General features: G+C 40.7%; 1 protein-coding gene across 1 annotated transcript in view; it reads left to right on the top strand.

The window, feature by feature from the left end:
* DNAH7 (dynein axonemal heavy chain 7) overlaps positions 1–18066 on the top strand; it is a gene marked incomplete at its 5' end in the record, with an annotated part of 161860 nt that overhangs the window by 87507 nt on the left and 56287 nt on the right. Inside the window, 7 exons of the mRNA XM_083349744.1 lie at positions 660–791; positions 2648–2872; positions 4019–4216; positions 9009–9164; positions 13895–14063; positions 15151–15277; positions 16565–16784. Coding sequence (XP_083205870.1) covers positions 660–791; positions 2648–2872; positions 4019–4216; positions 9009–9164; positions 13895–14063; positions 15151–15277; positions 16565–16784 — 1227 coding nt within the window. The remainder of the gene's footprint in view (positions 1–659; positions 792–2647; positions 2873–4018; positions 4217–9008; positions 9165–13894; positions 14064–15150; positions 15278–16564; positions 16785–18066) is intronic.

Raw genomic sequence — 18066 nt, 5'->3', positions numbered from 1 at the left:
AGAGTGATTCTGGAACAAAAATATTTGTGTACGTATATGCGTGTGTTAGTCTTTAGGAGATAAACGTGTGAGTTTTATTGTTTTATTTTATTGTCTGTTTACATAAAATAAAAATATGTTTTTGCTTCAGTATGGAACTCAAGGCAGGATCCATGAGGAATTCTGAGATGGTCTCTCATTTGGACATTGGTCCAGACCATCATTTGTTTCAGTATAATAGATGCTTCACTCAAATTGGTATAAAATGTTCTTTTCCTGAAAATGTGGATATTGAGGTGTTTGTTTAGCTATTTATATGCTATATCTTAAAACATATTTGTGGCAATTTATCTATTAATGGAAATGGAACAAAGAATTTAGCATTTGTTCTACAACTGCACAAATTAGTCCCTATTCTACAGTTGGATTTGGTAATTATTATTTCAAGGACATCACATTGGTTGCAAACTTTGTTCTTCCCATACCTGTTATTACAATCTTATTTCTTATCCAAAGTTCTAAGTGAAGAGTCTCCAGAAACCAATATTTTGTTATTTTGCTCTCTGTGGCCACGTTGTTAAAGCTGCATTACTGTCTAAAGCAAAATTAGTTAAACTTGTTCCTAAATCAGTAATAGGAGAATAGTGTTCAATTAAAGTCACTTTTTTTTGTTTTTCTAGGAACTTTCTCCAACATCAGACACAAACCTGGTTCGGTCTTTAATGAATCTCATGGACTGCATGATGGATGAGTTTCACAATGAAGCAAAACTTAAAACTATTACTGACCGCGAAATATTTTCATGGCTTGAGGTGGGCAAGCTCTTTTAAAAATACTGAATAGTTTAAGTGAAATTTTCTGAACTTTTCAGAGATGAGAAAAACAAAGAGGCCAGGATAAGCATGACTCTGTGATGTTTAAAACCACTTTATTTTTGGGTCATCTTGAAATTAGAGTCATATAGTAACCAAATCAGGTACAGTGTAATAAATAGAAATTTTACCCTGTTGATAGGTTTATTCCCACTGAATTTTGCTTGTTGGAAGCTGGCTGGGAAGGTTGCAAATGGCAATCGTGTGCCTGCAGGACAACGTAACTGTTGTAAATGTGTGTGCCACTTGCCAAATGCCTGAATCACAATCACTTCACCAAGGGAATGCTGCAGTGGTCCCAACTGCTAAGACCAATCCTAAGTTTAATTTTTCAGCGCTGTCATCAATTTGAGCAGTCACTGAATCAGTTGGTAAGCAAGGACTACCTGCACAATTTTTTCCCCCCATTGCAAACAGTGTTTTGCAATACGTATGCTTTGCCCATTTGGAGATGCAACTGAGACTTAAAAATTGATAGCCCTGTCTCTGAATTTATCCTATAGCTTTTTAAAGCCGTTCAGGTTAGTGGACATCACATCTTGTAGTAGTGAATTCCACAGGTTAATTATTTGGTACAGTAGATGACGATATACTTTCTTTTTTCTGTTTAATTCTTTCAGTTAGTTTTAGGGCCGCTGGTTCTGGTGTTCTGAAAGACGAAGGAGAACTCCCTTCGGTACACTTTCTCCATGCTGTGCATTATTTTAAACATCTTGATCGTGCTTCCTCCTTTGCCTTTTATCTGTGCTAATGAGTCCGAGATGTTCTAGCCTTTTTTTTTAAATAAGAAAAGTGGTATAGGCACCTGAGCATGTGAGCTGTTCGCTTCTGCATCATTTCCAGCCTTGATATAACATTTTTGTAGTGTGACAAACAGAACTTCACATAGATAGCAGCCCAAGGAGAAAACATATGGGTTTTGCCTTGGGAATGAAAGGAATGAAATGAACGTGCCAGGCAAGTCTTTCTGGGGAATGCTGTACTGACAAGAAATACCAATGAATAAAAAATTGTGCAATTTCAGTTTCAACCCAATAATATTTGCCACTAGGCTAATTACTGGACAGCCATTTGCCTGAAATGGTATAAGGTTTCCTGCCTGAGCAGGGGGTTGGACTAGATGACCTCCAAGGTCCCTTCCAACTTTATTATTATTATTATTATTATTATTATTATTATTATTATTATTATTATTATTATTATTATTACATCCATTGGAACAGATTTTTCAATTCCCTTGCAAGTTCTGCTGCAGGATGGATTAATTTACCTATAGTCTCCAGTCCCATTTTTTTTTCTGCTATCAACAGTTCAACATTTGAAATTTGATGGTGGATTTGAAAAATAATAAGCACAATTCTGTTAGGCTTAGTACAGCCATTTTACTGACTTTCCTATGATTCCCCCCCCCCCCAAATCCCTAGAAAAGTAACCTGTCAACGTTTTCTGCCCCAGCTCTCAAATCTGGACTACAAGATTTGCAGGTTGAAGGTGGCTTCCCTAGAAGGAGGGGGATGGAAAGATATGTGGCATGAATTAAAGTTTAATAATTGCTGGTTGCTGTCAGCCTGTAATGTTGCATGCATGTATCTATAACTGTACCACTCTGAATGACATACCTGTACATAGACTGACTTCTGAGCTTATTTATTTTGGGATTGCATGTTTTCCCCCCTATACAGCTGTTGACTACTTGGTTGAGTTCTGTACATTTGTTTAAAAAGTAAGCTTGAAACCTGAAATGGTATTGTCGTGTGTATGAATGACTGCTTTAAATTTGTTTTTGAATACTCCAGAGCATTTTTGTATTTGCACTCACGTGGTCTGTTGGAGCCAGTTGTAAAGAAGAAGATCGACTGAAATTTGACAAGATTGTGCGTGAACTGCTCGAAGGGCCAATGACTGATGAGACAAGAGACAAGTATAAATTGTTGAGTGGGGTTGAGCATTTCCGGGCAAAAATCTTAACTGTTCCCTATCCAGAAGATGGAACAATTTATGATTATAGATTTATCAAAGATGTGAGTGTATTTGTTTTCAACAGAGATTTTCAGAGAGTAATTGATAAATTTATTCTCAAGGTGATTTCTTATCATAATCTAATTGTTTGAATTGTGGGATTTGGCTCAATTGAAAAAAAACAATAGCTGTGGAAGTAGGACACATTAATTTATTATGTGCTTGATGTGCTCATTGCATTATACTAATAAGAGAAGTAAGATGTGCCATTGAGATGAATTTATACTTATTCTCATCAGGAAGATGCTATTGAAAGTTACATTTCAGCTGAAGGAAAGGTGCTTTTAATAAGATAATTAAAGTAGTCTTTAACCCTTTTCCATTGAAATCAGTAGAAAGTAGTTCAATGCCTACTAATTGGAAATAATAAGTTCCAATCATTCAATAGCCCAAAAACTGCAGGACAGGCTACTTAACAGGTGCTGGTTAAAGTTTTGGGAGGACCGTAGTCTGTGTCATGAAATTTTGGTTTTATTGGGGGAGGCATAAGCTGTCCTCTGGAACTTTGTTTTTGAATGTTTGAAAGAATTTGAGAATTATTCAGAATTGCTCAGAGTCAAGCAGCATAAAAATAAAATAAGTAAGTAAGTAAACAAATAAGCAAACTTTATCCATTTAAGAAAAAATCAAGGAAAATCTGACCTGGTTCTCAATTTTTGCAGGGGGTGATCTCTCCAAACCATGTCAGGACCTGATCCTGAGTTTTAAATTTAGAAATATAGCACACAGTGTACAATACATTAAAAAAAAACCTTTGCAGTCTTGTTATTTATTATTGCAAAGAATAAAGGAAAAGAAACTGAAGGGGTTTTAGCTTTTTAACATTGTTTTAATTGTTGGGCTTTAATTAATTTAATTCATTTTAATTTTACATTATCTTTTTATATTGTCTTTTATATGCTGCCCTGTAAACCGCCCTGAGTCCTTCGGGAATAGGGCGGTATAGAAAACTAATTAAATAAATAAATAATGCAAATACATAATTTAAAAAGTAAACTATAATAAAGCCCAAGCACTTTGAAATAATCAGTTGCTATTACAATGAGATGTACATGGTATCACTGGATCAAGGAACTGCACGTTCATGTAATTATTTTCCCCCTTACGGTAATGCTTTCTAGTTATTTTGGAACTAAATTTTGAAACAGGGAGCTGGAAGATGGGAACCGTGGATAGAAGCACTTCAGTCAGCTCCATCTATACCAAAGGACATGCTGTTCAATGAAATAATTGTTCCCACTTTGGATACTATACGATACTTTTCATTAATGGAGTTACTGACAACACATCAAAAACCTACCATATTTGTTGGACCCACAGGAACTGGCAAGAGTGTATATATTATAGTAAGTATACATGAAACTTGCATTATAATTGGACAAGATCCCTACAGTTTCAATTAAATAAATTGATTGCTCCAGGAAAGCGAGATCCTTAGTTTCTTACAATAACCTGAACCTAACTTTGTTTAGATTCAGATTGGGTGTGTTCAAATGATACTTCCTTCCTTCCTTCCTTCCTTCCTTCCTTCCTTCCTTCCTTCCTTCCTTCCTTCCTTCCTTCCTTCGTCGCCCATACAACCTCTTTCAATTCTTGAATGAAAAAAATGAATGAAAAAAAAACTTTTTCTATTTCCAGGCCCTTTCATCATGTGGGGGCCATGGTTCAGATGAAACACCAAAGTGTTGTTTACATAATTGCTGAAATATTATTGCTGGCAATCAGTCTTATTTTATGGTAATCAGAATAAATTTACAAAGTTCAGCCTTTCTTAAGAAATAAAGGTTGGATCTGGTTGAGCAAATGGGGCTGCTAGTGTATTACAGCTGTGCCTATATCATCACCTTCCTTCTCCTTTTCTTAAGTGGATGTTTTGACATGATTAAACCACAAACTTTTTTTTACCCATCACAAACAGCATTAAGTTTCGTAAAGCAGATGTGGGAAAATCTGTTGTGTATTGATAACAAATAACTTATTGTCCTGTTGTACATTTTGGGAAGAGAAGAAAGATACATAAAGAAAACATACTTAAACTACATGTGAGTTGAGAGATGAGTTGCCAACCTAGTTGTATCAATTCAGATTGGGTTATGTAGGTTATGTAGAAAGTAAACACAGGGTCAGTCATAAAGGACTCAAATGCCTATACACCAATGCACAGAGTATGAACAATGAACAGGGTGAATTAGAAATTCAGGTAAATGATGGCAGATATGATATTGTTGCCATTATGGAAATTTGGTGGGATGAAACCCACAAATGGAACATACAGCTAGAGTGATTTAAATTATTTAAAAGAAACAGGCAAAATAAAAGAGAAAGTGGAGTTGCACTATATGTATAAGAAATAACTACATCTCTACAGAAATAGAGCACAACAATGATGAAAACTGTCTTGAATGCATTTAGGTCAATATAAAAGGGAGAAAAATTCCACATATAGTATGGGTGTATACTATAGGCCACCCAATCAAACAGAGGAAATAGATGAACTTTTTGCTAATCAGTTAACTAAGATATGCAGAAAGCACATCACAATAGAAATGGGGGACTTTAATTACCCTGATCACCTGGGAGACAAACTCTGCACCAAGTGGAAGATCAAACAGATTCCTGACAAACCTAGCAGACAACTTTGATTCCCAAAAGATAGAAAAGGGAACTAGGGGATCAGCCATATTGGACTTAATTCTCACTAACAGAGATGAAATGGTAGAAGGTGTTGAAGCTACAGGAACCCTGTGGGGGGGGAGTGATCACGTAATTTTGGAATTCAACTTTATGCAAACACAAGCAATAGAACAAAGTCAAACTAAAGTCTTGGACTTTATTTATTTATTTATTTATTTATTTATTTATTTATTTATTTATTTATTTATTATATTTTTATACCGCCCTTCTCCCGAAGGACTCAGGGCGGTGTACAGGGCAATAAATACGAAAACAGGATACAAAAGTTAAAAGCGATTAAATAAATGCCCAAGGTTAAAACAATAATTAAGATGTATTAAAACCCCAACCCTAACCCATCAGACCTGGTCAGACTGCTCAAATAGATACGTTTTTAGATCACGCCGGAAGAAGCGAAGGTCGGGGGCCGTCCGGAGCTCAACCGGCAAGCGGTTCCATAGGTCTGGCGCGCCCACAGAGAACGCTCTCCCCCTGGGGGCCACCAATCGACATTCTTTGATCGGAGGCACCCTGAGGAGGCCCTCTCTGTGGGAGCGCACTGGACGGAGGGAAGTTGACGCCGGCCGCAGGTGTTGCCGTAGGTAATCCAGACCCATGCCATGTAGGACTTTGTAAGTCATTACTAACACCTTGAATCTCACCCGGAGGGCAACCGGCAGCCAATGCAGCTCGCGGAGCAAAGGTGTAACATGGGAGTATCGGGAAATCCCCAGCACAACTCGCGCGGCTGCATTCTGCACCAGTTGGAGCCTCCGAGTGGACTTCAAGGGCAGCCCCATGTAGAGAGCATTACAGTAGTCTAGACGAGAAGTCATGAGCGCATGAGTGACTGTACGCAAGGCATCCCGGTCTAGATAGGGTCGCAACTGGCGCACCAGGCGAACCTGGGCAAAGGCCCCCCTAAGAGAGCTAATTTCAATAAACTTAGAAAGAGCTTAGGAAGGATTCCATGGATGAGAATCCTCAAGGGGAAAACAACTCGAGAAACTTTGGAAATTTTGAAAAGTGAGATTATAAAAGCCCAGTTTAGCACAACACCAATGAAGAAGAAAAATAACAGCTCTCAAAAGAAACCAGCATGGCTGCATAAAGAATTCTCTGATAAATTGAAAGACAAAAAGGACAAGTATAAAAAGTGGAAAGAGGGGCACATAACCAAGGCAGAATATCAGCAAATAGCCCGAGCCTGCAAAGATAAAGTGAGGAAAGCTAAGGATCAAAATGAACTAAGGCTTGCGACAGAAGTAAAAAATAACAAAAAAACCTTTCAACATGTAAAAAACAAGAAAAAGGTTAAGGAAATGATTGGTCCATTAGTGGGAGAAAGTAGTAAGAAGGTGACAAGCAACAGGGAGAAAACAGAACTACTTAACTTGTTTTTTGCAACCATCCTTACACAAAGGGAAGAAACAGTCCAACCTATCAAAAACAGTACTGTAAAAAACAGATTAGAAACACAAATTAAAATAGGCCAGAAAAGGTAAGTGAGCACCTGTCTACCCTAGACAAGTTCAAATCACCAGGACCAGATAGATTACACCCCAAGGTTTTGAAGGAATTGGCAGATGTGATCTCAGAACCACTAAACTATATCTTTTAAAGATCCTTGGGATCTTTTAAAGATCCTAGGGAACTTTTCCAGAGGACTGGAAAAGAGCTGATGTAGTTCCCATCTTAAAAAAAAGGGGGTGGTGGTGGAATGGATCCAGGAAACTACAGACCTATCAGCCTGACTAAAATACCTGAGAAGATTCTGGAAAAGATAATCAAGCAATGGATCAGTGAACACCTAGGGGCAAAGTCATTACTAAAAGCCAATGTGGGTTTGTCAAAAACAGATCTTGCCAGACAAATCTTATTGCATTCTTTGACCAGGTGACAAAATTAGTGGATCAGAGAAATGCTGTGGATATAATTTACTTGAACTTCAGTAAGGCATTTGTTGATGATGATAAATAATAATAATAATAATAGTAATAATAATAATAATAATAATAATAATAATCCCTTCTAACTCTATTATTATTATTGTTATTATTGTTATTATTATTGTTATTATTATTATTATTATTGTTGTTATTGTTATTGTCATCGTCATTATTATTATTATATCATTTTTGCTGGTTCTAGCCATTCCTGCATTCTTCTTTTAATATTCCATATTGCTCATGCTTTATCTGGCTCAGGTTCTGGTTAATAAGTTCTATTATAGAGGAATTGGTACTAATGAAGTTAATCCTTGTCACGGTTCCAAAATACTGTGCATGAACAATATTACACTTTCTGTAAGAACATCCTAAATCTGCTCTGATCTGTGATGGCTGCTGGCTGCAACATGAGCTTCATGGCTGTGCCCTTCTTTGCAGATTCAGCCTAATACACACAGTCTGAAACTGAATGTCACCATGACAAGGGTTGAAACATCTAATTCTTTTAGCAGCTGAGAAAGGCATTTTACTATTGGAGACTAATTCCCCTTAGGCATTCATTCCCTTCCTAGATGTCCCCTCCTTCCCTTTTCAAGTATTTAGTGGCATTGGATTGAAGTTAATTCAGTCTTCATTCTGTGCATGTAATAAATTGCCGTTTATTGGGGAGGGTGCTTGCTACCTTGCACGATTATACATTCCAACATACTTATAACTTTTTAAGTATTATTCACCATTTTCTGAAGATTGTTTTCAGGTAAAACTATTTCTCTGAATTGTAGATTTGGGGAAACCATAAAAGACCCTCAGGACTAACATTTTTGCAGAACTTAGGACCTGAAAACCAACTTCTGTACAGGTAGTCCACGACTTAATGAGTACAATTGAGCCCCAAATTTCTGTTGTTAAGTGAGACAATTGTTAATTAAGTTGTGCCCCGTTTTATCACTTTTGTTAAATGAATCATTGCAGTTGATAAGTTAGTAACCTGGTTGTTAAGTGAATCAGGCTTTTCCATTGACTGCTACGGTCATAAATATAAACCAGCTGCCAAGCATCTGAATTTTGATCACATGAGCACGGGGTCACTTTTTTCAGTGCCGTTGTAACTTTGAATGGTCACTAAACAAACATGTAAGTCGAGGACCACCTGTATTTACTGAACAGGCAACTATACTTAGTCTACTCATGTGATATTCTGGAACTTGCTAATGAGTCCAGTAATATTATGAAGCTTCAGTGATTCATTCAATCTTAATCTGTATAAAAAGGTGTCTTTAAATTTATGTAAATTTATTTCTGCTGGAAACTCATTAGAGAGTCTTGAACGTTAATGACTTTGCGTTTGTTACCTGCTTGTCATTTTTCTAAAGAGAATAATTAGCAGACCTGAGGTGAAAAACCACCTGATTTGAATGACTTGTAATAAAAACAGCCCTTCCGCTTGCCTTTTTCTATGCTGCCACGTTTATAGGCTCCGGTCTTGACTCTTTTTTTAAAAAAACTATCTTGACAGGATTTTCTCTTAAATCGCTTAAATAAGGAAATCTACAAGCCACTGCTCATTAACTTCTCAGCGCAGACGACGGCAGCCCAGACTCAGAACATCATTATGTCTAAGCTTGATAAAAGGAGAAAAGGAGTATTTGGACCTCCTCTAGGAAAGAAAATGGTAACTTTTTTAAAAAAGTGAAATGCAATTTGTCCTCCTGCTTATGGCAGGCCCTCGGCATTTTTTTTAAAATTGGTATATTTTGAGAGCAAAACAGAGATACAAGGCATCCCTCTTCCAAAGCCGAATGGTATGTAAATTGCTACCTAATTTTAAAAGATAGCAAAACTTTCCCATCCATTTTAAACACGGAAGCAACAGTTTTCACTCGTATCTCACATTCGCAATGGATATGGTATATTGCTATAGTTTTCATTCCAAAGCTGTATACAAATATACTGTAAAATGAGCCAGTTTGGCATATAGGTTAAGATGCCAAGCTAGAAACCAGGAGACTGTGAGTTCTAGTCCTGCCTTTGTCATGAAATCTAGCTGAGTGACCTTGGGCCAGTCACTCTCTGTCAGCCCAACCCACCTCACGGAATTGCTTCTGTGCAGCAAATAGGAGAAGGAAGGAGTATTAAGCATGTTTGCTGCCTCGAGTCATTGATAAAATAATAAAGATGGGATTAAAAAATAAAAAAGATTGTAGAAGAAATAACCCAGATGGTGCAACCTTAAATCTGATTTAGAATTTGGATTTGCTTAGTTTGTTAAAAAGGAATGTAGGGGCAAAATCCTGGATCATGTAATCTCCAAAATCCAACTAACCCATCACTGCCAATTAATGCAGAAGTTACCTTTAACCTCCAAATAAATTCAACTTTCTTTGGAGCGCAGCTTCCTTGAATCGGTTAATTCCTTCTGCATCATACTAGCTACTTTCCTGAGTGTGAGCTGACTTTCCTGAATGCACTGATTAACACAAAATCTTAAAGACGTCCTGAGAATAAGTCATGAAGTCAGGTGTTGTGACTCTGATTTTCAGTTCCTCCCTCCGTGGAGCTGGGAAATGAAAGAAGGGCAAAAATGGGAAGAGAAACGACTATCTAAGCTGCCCAGATGGTTGCTGATTCCGACTGCCCTTAGCTAGCAGCCCACCATTCTATCACTTTGGACTGGATGCTATTGGCATGCAAAAATGAATGAATTGCTGCTAGGGCAGTGATGGTGAGACCAAGTGCCCAAACTGCAACCCAAAATTCATTTATGTATCATCGGATGCCGGGTTTCAGCCCCCGTCCGACGAATCACCAGGAAGAATGAGTCCGGAACGAGAGCTGGTTCTCCTGAGCCACGTTTATTAACCTCACAAACAGAAACTCGAAAACGATCGAAGTCAGCGTTAATTTCACAGCACAATCAACGCTGTTAAGTAGCCAGCAGAACTGACACCCATCACCACACCCCTAATTGCCTACCCACGCCCTCACCCTACTTAACTACCGCCCCCCTTGGCTCCTGCCTTTCGGCACCCGCCCCCAGGTACGTATCCTCCCCGTCCCCGTCCCACCACCATTGCAGCCAGTAAGCCACCCCCCAGCCCAGACCGCCCTCCCTTTCCCCTGAGCCTCGCACGGCCTCGCCTTCCCCCTCAGGTCCCCAAACCGCCGTGAGTTGCGCCATTTGGATCATCCGCCGCTGGAGCCTAGCACACAGTCCCTTAGCCCGCAAGGAGGCCGGCAAAACGATGGAGCGCGTCGTCTGCGGCCCTGCCGCCTCCTGGACTGTCCCGGCGCCCCTCCTCTGTTTGTCGCTCGGCTGCTGGGCAACTGCCGACCGCGCCTCCTCAGGGCTGCTCCCCGGCCATCCAGACGGCCCCGGGGTCGCTGAGCTCCTCCCCGGCTCGTCGGGAAAACGTTGGCGCTGTCGGCCACTCACGTGGGCCGGCGGGTTGCTACCGAGTTGCTGCCGAGTTGCTGCCGGGTTGCGTGGTCTCTCCGGTTGACAGGCAGGTGGCTGCCGAGCTGTCTCGGCGCCTGCGCTCCCCCCTGGCCCGTCGGGCGAATGCGAGCGCCGGCGGCTGTTCCTGGGGCCCGGTGGGTTGTCCTGCGGCCTCAGCAGGCGGGGGGCGGGCGGCTGCTGGCCTGTCTTGCTGGCTGCGCCCTTCCCCGGCTCTTCGGGAGACCGCGGGCGCCGGCGGCTGTTCCTGGGGCCCGGTGAGTTGTTTTGTAGCCCCAGCAGGCGGCGGGCGGGCGGCTGCTGCTCTGTCTTGCCGACTGTGCCCTTCCCCGGCTCTTCGGGAGACCGCGGGCGCCGGCGGCGGGTCTCGAGGGCCGGCAGGTCGCTCCGCGGCTTCCCAGAATGTCGGGCATGCCGAGCCCGACACCGGGTGGGTGTGGCCCTTTGGGTGGGTGTGGCCAATTGGGTGGATGTTGGCCATTGAGTGGGTATGGCTGCAGTGGTAACGGCAGACTGGGTGGGACTAAAAAGTTCAATCAATCAGTTCCAACTTTGCGAGATCTTTTTTTTTCCCCGTGAGAAGTTGAAATCGATTGATTGTTTGAACCTTTTTTTTGTAGACATCGGCGGAGGCCTAAAGTGAAAAGGTTTTATAAAACCCAGCTGAAGGCCTAGGACTGGGGCAACGGCGTGCATGCCCGCAGAGAGGGCTCTATGTGCCACCTGTGGCACCCGTGCCATAGATTCGCCATCACAGGCCTAGGTGAAACAATTACTAGATCCTCTGTCTCATGCAAACTAGTCTTAAGTACATTTTGATTACTGGATAGAAGACAGAATTTTGGCAGAGATGTTTTTTCAATAATTCTGGCTGAAGTAATTGGAACTATACTCCACCCCCCTCTACACACACAACACACACACACACACACACACACACACACACACACACACAACTTTATTTAGGCATATGATGACCCACCTTTCTAGACAGATATTATTTATGGCACATAAAAGGTAGAGTAATGAGATGGGAACAATGTATTGTATCGTTTTCGATTGAGAATTAATATATTTTACTATAATCTCAAGTAAACGAACCAAGAAGCAGGCATCTTTACATAACTCAAAGGAAGAAACTGGGTTATTTATTCAAGTTCTTCAAAGTCTGTATATGCTTGCAACAAAGTATATAATGAATCAATCACTCAATAAAAAATAATAAATAAGTGCATATTTCTAACTTGACTTTTTTGACAAAACAACCCCAAAATTACAAATTACAATTTTACCAGAAACCACTTAAAAACATCATACAACTTAAAAGACCCATAATACGGGCCAAAACAAATAGCAGACTAATAGCTAATCAAAACAAATTTAATGAAGGTCATAGCAAATACAACTCAGTGGTCTCCAATGTACCGCAGAACTTTAATTTTGGAAATGGAAATGTGTTCCTCCACAACAGCTTTTCCATTTTCCCATCTCTCTTGTTCCCCACTGTGTCTCCTGAAAACCTCTCACACAAGGAAGATTTGGGCCATGACACCAAAAGGCTATGAGAAAAAGGAGTAATTGTAAACAGCTGAACAAAATTTACCCTAATAGAAAGTATAGTGAAAAGACCTAGAGAGTAATTTTCTCATCCACTGGTTTTGTTACTGCCATTTAGCAGTTCAAATTGAGTAAAATTGCCACCATTAACATGCAAATAAATTGCAAACAAGTCATTGGGCAGTGGAACCCCACTTGTCTTAATCTCTCTTTTCTTGCTATCAGTTTGCATTGTTTCATTGATCTGCTACCTAATGGGCAGCTTCCATGGCAATAATCTTTTTAAAGACATAGCGAGAAAAAAAATCTAACTCATATGGAAAGCTCATCAAAGAAGAAAAAAAGAGAGGAAAGAATTAGCCTGGGTTCACATATTACACTAAGACATGGCTTCTTTAACCACAGTTTATCAATTATACTACAATTGCCTGTGTTTATGCAACAGACAAACAAAAAGAAACCAGATTGTAATATAGCACCGTACATTAGAGCCTCTATATCTGAACTGAAAAAATGGGGATGGAAGAATTTCCTTAATACTTATTTCTAGTGGTCTTCCAGATTTTTGTAATGCCACATACCAAAGATATATACTTTTAGTACAGGAATAAACCTACTCAGTATATCTATCCTAACAGTAGGTATAGTACAGGCAGCAGAGCAAAGGACTGGATGCTGTTCTTAACCCTTGATTTAGAACTGAGTAAAGATACCTGAGATATATATAGCCTGAAAGGTGTGGGACTCCAATCAGTCAGTATAGAAAGTGGGAATTTTCCGCAATGGTGGCAAACCTATGGCATGCATGCCAGAGACGGCACTCAGAGCCCTCTCTGTGGGCATGCACGCTGTTGCCCTAGCCCTGCCTCCCCCCATGGCCCCCTCTTCACCAGCAGCCCCCTGGAACAGAGTCACCCCCAGGTGTGGCCTGCACAGAGCAGCACAGCCAAGAACATGGCAGCTGGGCAGTGGGTACCAGACTCCACCCTCATGCCCCATCCTGTGCAGATGATGCTGTGGGGTGTGGGCGGAGGGCATAACTGCCATGGCACTGCTGGGCCGCCTGGGTGATCTGCTGTGGGCCATGGAGACGGTGGGTGGCCCTGCGGACGGGCAGGGTGGGGTGTGGCATGGGGTGGTATGGGGGGAAGAGTGGGGGGCAGGGGCAGGTTTTGGGCACTCAGTCTCTAAAAGGTTAACCATCGCTGTCCTATAGCATCTTATAATATCTTAGAAATATGTAAGAGGAGAGTAGGTTGGTTGTGACTGATTTATCTGGAGACAAGCTTACTCTAAATGAGATCAGCAACATATTTTTAATGTCTTTGCGTGTAACCTATGGAGTGTGTATAGAATCTGTGTCCCTTTGAGAAACGGTTTTGTTTTTTTAGGTGGTATTTGTTGATGATGTCAATATGCCAGCAAGAGAAGTCTATGGGGCTCAACCTCCAGTGGAGTTACTTCGTCAGTGGTTGGATCACTGGAACTGGTATGACCTGAAAGACTGCACTATGATTAGACTTGTGGACATCCAGATCATTTGTGCCATGGGGCCAGCAGGTATGTTTTTTAGTTCTAGATACAGAACACATCTGTAATGTGCCAAACCTGCTACTGATTTTCTCTTTTTTAAATATTTAAATTAAGTCATGTCTTTTCTTCTCATTCATGCATCATCATTTAAAGTTGCTTATATGGGGAGGGGCCACTAAGGCTGAAAATGGCCAAGTCTTTCTGGAACTTTGAGAGGGTTTGTATAGAGCAGGGGTAAGCAACCTTGGCTCTTTTATGATTTGTGGACTTCAACTCCCAGAATTCCTGAGCCAGCATGGGAGTTGAAGTCCACGAGTCATAAAAAAGCCAAAGTTGCCTACCCTTGTTATAGAGCCTCAATGCTCTGTTGCAGTTGAACTGAGAGTTGCAAAATGAATCCACTTTTCTCCTGAGTTTCCTATCATTGGTTTAGGGCAGGGGTCCCCAACCCTCAGTTTGTGGACCGGCACTGGACTATGGCATGCCAGAAACTGGACCGCACAAACAAGCGAAATCCCATCTCTGATGCAGGCTGCACGTTAAACCACGCCCCTTCTGGTCCATGGAAAATCCCCTCTCCACAGAACTGGTCTGTGGTGCCCAAAAGATTGGGGGCCACTGGTTTAGTGGGAAAATATGGAGGGAGATCTACAATTTAGTATGTTGAAATAATAATTCCTTGCCCAAGCTTTGTTTAAAAGATGTGGTTTGTTTAAGAGATCCTACAACCCTTGTCTCAATGTGATTAAAGATGTAGATTTGTCACTGTTGTAGCTACCTTGATCAATTCTAAATATTAGCTTGGATTGAGAGCCTTTATAAGTAATAATTGTAATTCTTTAGTGTGTGATTATTGATGCAGCAAGACTTTGGATAGAATTGCCGTCACTTTTACTGCAATACTTAGTGTGCGAAAGACTTACACATTCCTCCTTCCTCAAAATAAATTGTCTTTTGCCACTGTGGCATGTCTATATGGATTATAGAAGCTGCTCTTAACAGAAAGTCCCCTTTGATTGATGCATGGAGAATAGGAAGAAGTCAAACTGGTTGCAGAAGTGTTTGATGGATTTACATTTATTTTGTGCGCATCAGTGATTTGCTTCCGCTACAGGTGGAGGTCGAAATCCGATCACTCCTCGATATCTGCGACACTTCAACACAATTACCATTAATGAATTTGATGACATTTCGATGTATACAATTTTCTCCCGAATTATAGATTGGCATCTTACTATATGGTAGGTGACACGGTTATATTGTGGCATATTAACCTAAATAGAAAGAAATATAATGATTGCCTGCCATAATATCATGGCATCCAGAAGCACTGACCTGTAATGCCTGCATTTCCCACCAGCGGGTCTCCCAAGATATCTTTGAACATATCAACATCATGAAGAATTGACCCTCTGATGGTGTCACGGCATGCCAATATACTGTAGACAATCTTCAAATTAACTATTAAAAACTATTACCCTCCCCCTCCCAATTCCAGGAGAGCGCACTCAGTTTCCTTAGTAATACACCATTTTGCAGGATCCATAACCATGTTCCTGGATCTCCAGACCAGATACCAAAGCCATATCTTCAGGTCCTTGTGGAAGTCCAGCAAGTCTGGGTGCAGTCTGACTTCATGGGGAATGATAGTCTAAAGAGTGGGTGCCATGGCAGAAAAGGCTCTTCTCCAGAGTCCCATCAGATGGCATTCATTTGTGGACAGGACCTGCAACATGCCGTTTTGCTGGATGTGATAGTTATAATTTTATAATGAATGAATGATTTAGGGTTGATACAATTGTGAGGCACTTCCCTAAAGATTTTGGCTGTTGTGTCCTGAATTATATCTGTTTTCCAACTTGTTGCCAATTGTGCAACCTTCAATGTTCTGAACATCTTCATATCCCAATAAACGAGGGAATTACTGTATTATTCCTAGAATGTTACTTGAGCTACCCCAATAATCTCATTATAAACTAAAGAACACCAAGAACTAGACAACTAAGCAATTAAAGAACATTATAAACTAAAGAATAGAATATGAATTTACCTTACCAAACAAATTGGAAGAATAATCAGAGATCAATATTTTTGTATTGGTCTCATAAAACAAATATGGTGTGGTGGTGGCGGACTCTTGATCGCTGCTTTTGGATGATACTTTTTAGTCCTTGAATTGCTTGAAGGCCAAGGGTTCTTAAATCAGTCTCATGGATTGTAAAATAATTTGACTTCTTTGTGAAATTCATTCATACCAGATGCTGCCACCATCCAAACAACATCTGAATATGTCCCCAGTCCTTGGAATTATTTAAAATCTGCTCATAAATGGTTGTTGCTGGTTTTGTTTAGTGAATAGCTTTATTGATGACTATTACTATATATCCAAGTGTTTTATAGCCATCCTCTGTAAACCAAACTTATATTTAAAATGCAATGCAAAGAATTTGATGAATGTAGGAAACTGTCCAAGTTTCTATTTTGTGTTCTATGAGCTGTCCTACTGCTTTCATCTTTTCAATCAACAGTTACAACTTCCCTTCGGAATATGTTCAACTGACTACACAAATTATTAATAGCACAATGACTGTATACAAAGAAGCTATGGAGAACCTGCTCCCTACACCCACCAAATCACACTATTTGTTCAATTTGCGAGATTTCTCTCGGGTCGTTCAAGGGGTTTGTCTGTCACGACCTGAAACAACCGTTTCCTCAGGAACCATAAAGCGCCTTTGGGTTCATGAGGTAAATTTTCTATTAGTAACTCAGTTGAAGGCTCAGTCTTATATTTGCTTGCAAAATATTTTTTTATAAGGTAAGGTACTGAATCGTTGAAAACTTTAGTAGCATAAACAATTAACTGCTGTGCCTGGTATAGCTGTTTCTACTTAAAAGAGTCCAACAATACAAAGGACCATATATTTATAATTATATAAGTCTGTGACTGGCCATACCCACTGCAGTATCCATTTTGTGAATGGATAATATCATCTGCCCTTCTACTGCGGAGATCATGATGATTAAGAGTAAGGTACCCTTGTTCATCATGGTGCTGGGTGAGGATGATAGGAATTGCAGCCCCATCTGGAGAGCATCATGTTGAGGAAAGCTGCTACAACAGGGCTTTTCAACCAGTGGTACGGGTACCACCTGTGGTACATTGGCACCTGGCAGGTGGTACACGACCATCCTAGAAAAATGTTAGCGGGGGAGGGGAATGAGCTGAACTGGTGGCAGCACCACACAAGCCTGAGCGAGAGATGGCTGGAACTGCAGGGCTGTCAGGGCTCAGTGGAAGCACCAGGATCAGCGCCAGGCTCCAGCTGGAGCTCGGCGCTGATCCTGGCGCTTCTGAGCCCAGAAGAAGTGCTGATCAGCTGGAGTGTTGCAGCATCTTCAGAGTCTTGTGATTTACATTCAGATGCTTGGCAACTGATTCATATTTATGATGGTCACAGTGTCCCAGGGTCATGTGAAATAACCAAAACTTGCTGCAATCACCCAGCAGACGGGGGGAATAAAAACCAAACACCCCCACCCCACCCTGCTGACAATCCTCAACAGAAATGCTCACAACAATGAAAACCTCGGACAGGAGGAAGAGCACCGCCGGGCAGGCAGGCAGGTGTCTTACTCGGCTGTGGCTTGGGGGACACTTTTTTCAGTGCAATTGTAACTTTAAACTGTTGTAAGCAAACTGTTGTAAGTCGAGGACTACCTGTACTTCATCACTTTTTTCCTTTATTGGGGGGTCATCAAGCTTTTGACACCTTGCTAGGCAACTGGTGGTACTCGGATGTTGCCATATCCTAAAAGTGGTACAATGGGTGAAAAGGTTGAAAAGCCCTGTGCTACAGGACTACGCTGTGTTCATGCCAATCAGTAAAGATAATTGATGACAGAAAATAGCTTTTCCACATGATATTTAGTTATTTCCTTTGATTATACAGCTTCTCAAGTTTAATATTTTTTTCCTGACAGGATGTAATTAATTTGTAATTAATTATTATAAACAATCACATTGACT

Source organism: Vipera ursinii, assembly GCF_947247035.1.
Source record: "Vipera ursinii genome assembly, chromosome: 1".
Classification (NCBI taxonomy): Eukaryota; Metazoa; Chordata; class Lepidosauria; order Squamata; family Viperidae; genus Vipera; species Vipera ursinii.
The sequence above is the reverse complement of the archived record's forward strand: the minus strand, read 5'-3'. Positions and strand labels throughout refer to the sequence as shown.